The sequence below is a fragment of the Berghia stephanieae genome, chromosome 15 (genome assembly GCF_034508935.2).
Source record: "Berghia stephanieae isolate SIO BIC M18660-M18661 chromosome 15, UCSD_Bste_1.3, whole genome shotgun sequence".
Classification (NCBI taxonomy): Eukaryota; Metazoa; Mollusca; class Gastropoda; order Nudibranchia; family Aeolidiidae; genus Berghia; species Berghia stephanieae.
The window spans coordinates 15,468,564-15,477,476 of NC_088374.1; the positions used below are offsets into that span (position 1 = coordinate 15,468,564).

Sequence of the window (8,913 nt, forward strand, 5' to 3'; positions counted from 1 at the left end):
ATTATTATTATTATTATTATTATTATTATTATTATTATTATTATTATTATTATTATTATTATTATTATTATTATTATTATTATTATTATTATTAATTATTATTATTATTATTATTATTATTATTATTATTATTATTATTATTATATTATTATTATTATTATTATTATTATCATAATATATAATAATAATAATTATTATTATTATTATTATTACTATTACTATTATTATTATTATTATTATTATTATTATTATTATTATTATTATTATTATTATCATTATCATTATCATTATTATTATTATCATTATTATTATCATCATCATCATCATCATCTCATCATCATCATCATCATCATTATTATTATTATTATTATTATTATTATTATTATTATTATTATTATTATTATTATTATTATTATTATTATTATTATTCAACTCCAGTTCCAGTAATGGATTTTAACTCTCTCCTTACTTACTTGTTGAAACACCAGGATAAACATTAGTCCAAAATACAACAATAGAATTATATCACAGTTTCCTACACAGCACATAATGATAAAAATAGAATATAAGTCTAAAAATTCGATAATTTGATAAAGAATTGGTATGGAGACAGCAATCACGTCTGTAGTCGCTGGAAGTCCAGCGCCGAGGATAATAATAATAATAATAATAATAATATAATAATAATAATAATAATAATAATAATAATAATAATAATAATAATAATAATAATAATAATAATAATAATAATAATAATACTTTATTGCATCCCAAAAAGGAAATTTTTTATACAGACGTGTTATAATTTACACAATAAGATAGAAATACAATGGAAATAGGATGTATATATATTTTTAAAAAAAGGAGCAGCTCTATAACTAGGTAGTCTAAACCCAAAATTAGATCACTCTCACATGATATTTCTAAGCTGTTCAATTGATAGAGCTAGTTCTCCTGAGTGAAACGATACCAAAATCATCTAAATATCTTAATTTTTAAGGAAGTTATGACAATTTGGGTTTTCGCAAAAACAGGTCGAAATACGGTCCCGTACAGATGGCCCAAAACCCTCATTTTTGAACCAGCAGTGCAAGAACGTAAATCAAGCAAACTCATTAAAATTAATTTGAGCCAGACAAAATGTTGCTGTGAATGCCTCCAATTTTTTTCAATAGGTTTAGATGCATACTTTTTCAGTTCCACGACTTCAAAGAGAGCGAAAAATCAATTTTTCGCACGCGCTCGCGAAAAGAGTAAAATTAGCCAAAAGTAGAGAATTTTGAAAACTCCCAAAATATTTACTTATTAACCGATCTTGATGATCTTGGTATCAATCAAAAGAGGACAATGAGCTCTATTCATTTCTGAAAACAAAAACAACACTGTTTTATAAATAAAGTCAGAACAACAGAATTAAAATCTTTCATTTTGTCATGTTTAACAAAATGACATTTATTAATCAATTTTTTAAATACATTTTTTTAATCACAAAATACAAATGGATTGAATTTAATTATACATACAGGTGTGCTTAACTAAGATAATGCTAAAAATATAGCAAAAACGAGTTTAGTAAATGTTAAAATTTGAAAAGACCAATACCATGGTGATACAATGGATTATGAAATGAGAATCAAGAAAAAAATATTGCTAGCCAAGAAAACTTTTTAATTTTGAGACCATTTCTTCACGAGACCCTGACAGGCTAAGGTTTATATCTTTTACAATTCTAATAACTTTATGGTATCTAATTTGATCTTTAATTGCTTCTGTTATTTGTTTTTTTTTATTTCTGAGATGTTAAAAGTTTCTCTAGCAAATTATCTACTTCTTCATAATTTGGCAGACACCTCCACTCAACTCTATTCTCCTCTTTAACTCATTGTGCTTTTCTAAGCTTTTAATTGCCCTAACAATTTTCATATTCTGATTTTCTACCATCTTTTCTCTGATTTTGATTGACACATCTGCTTCGTTTGATCTTGCTGCCTCAACTAAACTTTGTCTTTGTCTCCTAGCAATTGTAAACTTTTCTGCCTTTTTACTTTTAGATTTACTGTCTAGGTAATCGCTACAGGTTTTGTTTCTCTTGATACAATGAGATGCAGTTCTCTGAAGATACGAACAATTAGCCCTCTTCCTGATATCATAATCCAGATCACCAAAAGAACTTTCACCAATTAAATTGGTCAAAGGACAATTACTCAGAACGTTTACAAGAGCCTCATTATCAGGATCAAAACTACCATCCAAAAAATTACTTAGCTGCCTTGATGTTACAACTGCACATGCCTCTGAAATGGACTTCAAACTTTGCTTAAGAATTGAAATATCACAATGAGGAGATTTCAGAAATGAATAGAGAGAATTGTGGAAAACTGAACTTGAAAGCGAAAAATTTGAACCAAATATATTATCAGAGGAATCGCAAAGCAAATCTGTTGCACAAGAACTTTCTGGCGATGACCAGTCTTTAAACTTTCCATGCATATTCCTAACTAGGTGACAAAAATCGGAATATGTAGTTGAAGAATTGACCAGTTTCCAATATGGACCACTTACTTTCAAATAAAACAGACCTAAAGCACAAACACAACTTATCAGATTCAGATCTTCAATATCCAAATTCTTGATAACATTTTTGTCCCCATCTTTTTGTTCAGTTCCACTGATTATAAAGAAAAGCCAGTTGGCTGTAAAGTTGGAGTTTAATCTCTCTGAAGTTTGAAATTTTTCTAAATCTAAAACTATGTTATTTGAAAGTTTGAAGTCATTTGATCTTATGAAGTCTTCATGGTCTCCTAACAAAATTTTCCTGTCAATATGAGCTGCTGATAAAACATCTGAAATAAAATTAAAGTCAAAAACATTATCTAAATACTCCCTGAACACATCCTGAGGACCAACCACCAATTGAAAAGCTCTTGAATATGCAGAGGACATTATGCTGCGTAGCCGATCACATGATGCTTGCAAAAGAGGATGGTCTCTGTAGAGGTAGCCAAACCAGTCTTGTACCTTCAAGAGAAAAAAATCATACAATTGCATGAAACAATGAAAAATTGATAAGTCCACACATGACAAAAAAAGCCATTAATAGGGTTTACTGATACCATTAAATTTTTATAATACAGTGCAACCTCTGGATAACGACACCCCTGGATAGCAACACTGACCTCTGATCCCAAATTTTTTGCTGTTATTAGATCGTTTGTTACTGACCAATTAGAACACGTTTACTAACCTGCGTCTACATGACACATTGACAGCCTGCCCTCAACAAAAGGCACTTTGAAAATATTTTCCTTATCGAACATTAAATTCAGAAAACCTCCATCGCCTTTGTCTGCAAGTTGTAAAGCACCTAAAGGGAGGAGTACCCCATCTTATGAGTTAAATGTGCACCATTCAATTATCAAAACATGCTGCATGAAGCTTTGAACGCATAAGAGAAAAGACAAAACAAATGAGAAGCTTCAATGACAATATAATTGTTGAGTTTCTCCTCTATTAAGCTAAATAAATACTTTAAACATCAAGACGGGATCAACTTAAAAACAGTAATTAGTTAAACAAATTGTAAGCCAGTCATGCTGTTTACTTCGAATAAGTGTTTTATAAATGTTTTGTATTTGTGCTAAAAAGACGGTACTTTCACTATCCATACCAAAGCAACATTCTTAAACACACATGACAGGAAAATTGGGTATGACATAAGAGTAGGTGTAACATACCATCTTCTATTCATGGCCACTAAACAGCATGATATCCCACAGCTGGACAAGCACTCGATTGGTGAGGGTTGGTGGATTGGCATCAGGTCTTCTTCCCTTTCCTTCTCTGGTAAACCTTTTAAACATGGCATGGTAGCTATCATCCGCTGTGGTGAAAGAAAAAAAGATAAATGAATGTTTATGACAATTTCTTCCTAGACCTCACATGTAGATTAGAATATCAAAATAAAACTATCCAATCATGACATCAGATATAAGCACATTCTGCTTAGGAAATCAATCCGAAAACCCAGCTATATAATAAATATAATATATATATCATCCGTAAAATAGATGCAAGAGAAAATGTTCTTATTCCATTTGAAAGTACAATAATAAATCAAATAAGAATATAGCATGTTGGCTGAGAAAAAAATATGAGAGAGAGAGAGGAGAGGGGGGGGGGGGGGGGGGGGGGCTTTTTTTAAAAACCCAAAAACTATGAATGCAAATATCATTATCAATATCAATGACTAAAATAAAGCCTACATTATTATTAAGTAAAAGTTTAAAGAACTAATAATTTAATAATCTAAAAGGTTAATAGAAAAAATGTCTAATATATCAACAGCCAGTATACTTTGGACAGTTCCAAATCAACAGGCTGCTTAATGTTAATGAGCTAAAATACGGGGTACGTATCTCAAAATATTTTCATTAAATGATGAACTTGTGCCTGCCAGTGTCTTTGATAACTCTTTTGGTCGGTAAATAATACAATAAATCTCAATGGGAGACCTTTGATAACTTAAAATCGAAAAGCAAAACTCAATTTATAATCTATGACAACCCCCATTCTATATAATGGACTAGTCCACTTCGATCAGAAAACTGAAATAAGACCATATTCTTGGCAGCCATTCTGATTCAGAATACGAGAAAAACGCATCAACACCAGCTAATATATCAGTTAAAATAAACAAAAGAGAAACAAATCAATAGGCTATAAATTGAAATATAATTTTGAAAATACAAATTCGATAGTCAGACTGTGAATTGACGGAACTGAAGAAAATAAACAAACTTTAGAAAGTGACCGTTTGATCAACGGATGGCAGTGATGACTCGATGACAGTGACTTGGGCAATTAAATCAAAATAAATATTTATCTATTAACTTTTCAAATCATGACTGAAAACAATATATAGTAACACTTACCAATTAGTTCGTGCAAGATGTTGGCAGTTTCAGACCGTGAAGTCGCCATAACGATGAAAAAATGTGAGAGCAGTAGCTACACAACATTGCAGTAATGGCGTACGGGAGAAAAAGAAAGTGGCTTCGACCGGCTGTTTTGTAAATTGACGCAACAAGCGCCGTGGTTTCGTATCATTATGATTTTTTGATATTATAAAGAAAAAAGGCTGAATTTTAATATGATGGTAAGGGTTTTCCGATTTTTCCAGTGAAAATGCATTTTTTTGTTATTTGAAAAATTAAAATGAGATTTTAGCCCACTTGTAGCCAACTTAGAAATTAGCCCGTGACACCACTAGAAAGAGTGATATTTCGACAACAAAAACAGATACTTCTCATGCGAATATGATTCCACGGCGCTTGTTGCCAAGACTTTAAACAGCAGTAGGTGCTCTGGACCACGATTTTCTGTGCGCGTTTGGCCGTGAAAGTATGCATATTGTAAAAAATATTTTGAAAATGTAAATATTCTTTTAACAAAATAAAAATACAATGAAACGAAAGAGAAAAGAAAGCACTTTCGTTTGCTCAAAGTTTCATTGTCATAACTTTGATGGTTTTTATTTAATGGAGCAGTGAAGTTGACCAAAATGACCGAAATATCGGTCTCACTTGCTTACTCAGAGACGGGTTTAGACTACCTACTATAACCAGAGCTGCACTTTAAATAATAATAATAATAATAATAATAATAATAATAATAATAATAATAATAATAATAATAATAATGATGATGATGATGATGATGATGATGATGATGATAATAATAATAGTAATAGTAATATACACTATACTTTATTCGTCCAAAAAAATGTAAATTCTTTTACATACGTTGCATGCACAAAAATAATTTGATAAAGAATTGGTATGGAGACAGCAATCACGTCTGTAGTCAAAAGTCAAGTTAAGAATGTATGGCGACAATATAATTATAACAATTATAAGTAGTTTTGGGGGTAAAAGATAACTTTGTATACAAAAGGGAAAAACAGATCGGCACATTCTTTATGGCGAATGCATGTTTGTTGGTCCTCTAGAAGAGCACAGTTGGGGTCGTCATTGAATTCTGCGGGGTTTTTCAGGATGGGACCACTGATTGAATGGCTATCGTCAACAGTTTGCTTACATATCGCTTTAAATGTTTCATCTTTTATAGATCGGCCACTTCGAAAGTATTGCAAAATCGCCTTAGTTTTCGAACCAACACGTAGGTGAATGTGTTTGGTTTTATCGGAGAAAAGGTCATCAGGAGATTTAAAAACAATGACCGCTGGATATGACCATTGTCCTTTTATCCTGGCCCATCTACGTGCTAGTGTGAAATCGGGTGACACATAAAATCCAGAGCCATCGGAATAGTCTTTTTTGTCTTTACCTTTGTCGACTAACACGCCATTTATCAAAATATTCTTTGCATGAGTGACATTTGTTCCGTGGTAATGATAGCTAAATCCTGCTTCAGTTTCGATATCTGTCGTTTTGACTTGTGCTTTTTCTACATTGATCATTTTCACTGCCTTGTTCCTGTTGTTTCTTCCATTTTCATCCAAACGTCTGCACCGCTCTGGTAATTCAATGTTTTGATCAAACCAGGTATCTCTAGAGGTTGGGTTATAGGGATACGGCCCATCTTGATCACATTCTTGATAGTCTTGCAAATGACAAAGAGCCCAATAGGATGCATCCTGTGATAAAAGAATATCTTCGTGGATGGAACTTGCAAAAATTTTAGAATACTCTTTGTTGATAACAAGTTGATTCAGCATTTCTTCACATTCTGTTCTGGAACGGAAATAGCCTTGATTGGGCAACAGCATGCATTTCTCCTCTATATACATTTGAATGTTATGGAATTTGTCATTGTGACTTGATAGCTCAGAATCAATTGTTTCCATGTCTTTCAGAAATTTTAGCGCATCGGGATTCAACAGTCTTTCAAATAGTCTTTCAACTGCAGAAATACAATAAGTAAAATTAAAAGTTTATCCATATGATGTATAGGCATATCATATCATATCACATCACATCACATCACATCACATCACATCACATCACATCACATCACATCACATCATATCATATCATATCATATCATATCACATCACATCACATCACATCACATCACATCACATCACATCACATCACATCACATCACATCACATCACATCACATCACATCACATCACATCATATTATATCATATCATATCATATCATATCATATGGGGCTTATTTTCACTGACGAACCATTGGATATTTGGTGTATTTTAATTTAACAGCAATAATATCGTGAACTAACTTGTAATTTCTCGAGTAATGTTGAATCATTGTTATAGAATTGCAATTGTTTCAATATACTTGACTCTTTCATAACTATATAATCATTTTGAATTATCTGAATCCTGTCTATAATTGACCAGCTCATACAATTTAATAAAGTCCCCCCCCCATATTCTCTTATGGCCAAATTTTTGGGATAAGTCCTGGATGTGTTATTAAAGAGTTACATTTGTGAACAAAAATGATTCCAAGATAATTTGATTAATCTCAATTTAGAAATTTTGTTCAAGAAACATCAATAACTATCTATATCAGGAATAGTTATTCTAATAAACAAAACTTTCTATTTGCCAACATTAATTCTTTACTGCCATATTTTGAGAGAAAAAATACTGAAAGTATTCTCCATTGAAATAACACATAATTTAAGATGATCCATTTCTTTGTTTCAACCGCAAGGATATTTCACGAGTAATTTATAGCTTCAGGAAAACCTAAGTGAAAAACCACCAATTACAAAGAACAACAGGTGATATCGTCAAGAACCATAATTAAAGTAATATAAATCCTGAGCATTCTTCGCCAATTATTAATCTTCGCTTCAAATTAAAATGTTTCCAGCAACACAATTAATAATAAAATTACATGAAGTTGATTTTGTTTTAAAAGTCATTCATGAGGCAGAGAGTAAAATAGAATACGGAACATTTATATAGACCAATTACTAATAAACATGCCCAAAGTGCTTTACAACGGGTCCCTGACCAACAGCAAGGCGTAACATGTAGTACGAGACATGACGCCTGCTAGGCGATATTATCAATTTTATCAACATAGATGTCGCCGTTAACGGCCAGGTACTCAATTTATATTAGATAATGTAAATAAAGAGTCAATTCCAAGGACTCAGCTATGCGCCGAGCGAGACTCGAACCCCTGTAACTTACAATCATAAAGCAAGTGTCATACCACAAGACAACATAGCCGTTAAAAAAGTCAAATTGTGTAAAAGACAAAAACCCTGTCAACCACCTGCTTTCATAGAATTAACCCTATCCCTGCACTGTGGGGTACATTTGTACCCCAACGCCTGTTGTTTTTTTCTTTTTATTTGAAAAATTTCTCAAAAAGTATGAGTTATAAGTAATACTGAAAAATCATTTGAAAAAAAGAGAAGTTTTTGAGATACATATGCATGACATTTCCAGTGTCATATTCCTTCACTGTGGTGTGTAAATGTACTCAATACTGCACATAATTAAATACAAACGTTTTCTTCATATCCCATTGTGTTTATGATTGGGAGTAATAGATAATCTGCATATCAAATTATTGGTAGGGAGTCAGTGTCAAACAGTGATGATTTAGGCATAAGGATTAAGTTCAACTCTCAGTCTCTTGGTGTACGACCCGATTTGACAGACTAAATACAGTTATATATTATGTAGAATATGTTCATCAAACAATATTGAAAATATTTCTGGTCATCACCAATATCATCATCACCAATATTCTTATCATCATCATTATCATCATCATCATCATCATCATCATCATCATCATCATCATCATTTTTTGTATCTTACCCGCTTTAATTAGGAATTATCAAATGTCACATATTTAGTTGTGTAGTTTGAACGTTTCTCTAATTTTACCTTTAATAAT

General features: G+C 31.6%; 2 protein-coding genes and 1 long non-coding RNA gene across 3 annotated transcripts in view; all 3 read right to left on the reverse strand.

Annotated features, from left to right (window-relative positions):
* Nucleotides 1–744: 744 nt before the first annotated feature.
* Nucleotides 745–4,178, reverse strand: LOC144960696 (uncharacterized). The gene is made up of 2 exons (XM_078893989.1): nt 3,735–4,178; nt 745–3,018 (listed from the first exon to the last, which is right to left on the reverse strand). The coding sequence occupies exons 1-2, from the start codon at nt 3,735–3,737 to the stop codon at nt 1,825–1,827; spliced, it is 1,197 nt and encodes a 398-aa protein (XP_078750115.1). The 5' UTR covers nt 3,738–4,178; the 3' UTR covers nt 745–1,824.
* Nucleotides 3,741–5,630, reverse strand: LOC144960698 (uncharacterized). Its single transcript, XR_013642926.1, has 2 exons — nt 4,932–5,630; nt 3,741–3,880 (listed from the first exon to the last, which is right to left on the reverse strand). It is a non-coding gene; the product is annotated as an uncharacterized LOC144960698 (long non-coding RNA).
* A 119-nt stretch (nt 5,631–5,749) lies between these two features.
* Nucleotides 5,750–8,913, reverse strand: part of LOC144960697 (uncharacterized) — a 31,758-nt gene continuing 28,594 nt past the window's right edge. Inside the window, exon 10 of the mRNA XM_078893990.1 lies at nt 5,750–6,921. Coding sequence (XP_078750116.1) covers nt 5,909–6,921 — 1,013 coding nt within the window. The 3' untranslated portion in view covers nt 5,750–5,908. The remainder of the gene's footprint in view (nt 6,922–8,913) is intronic.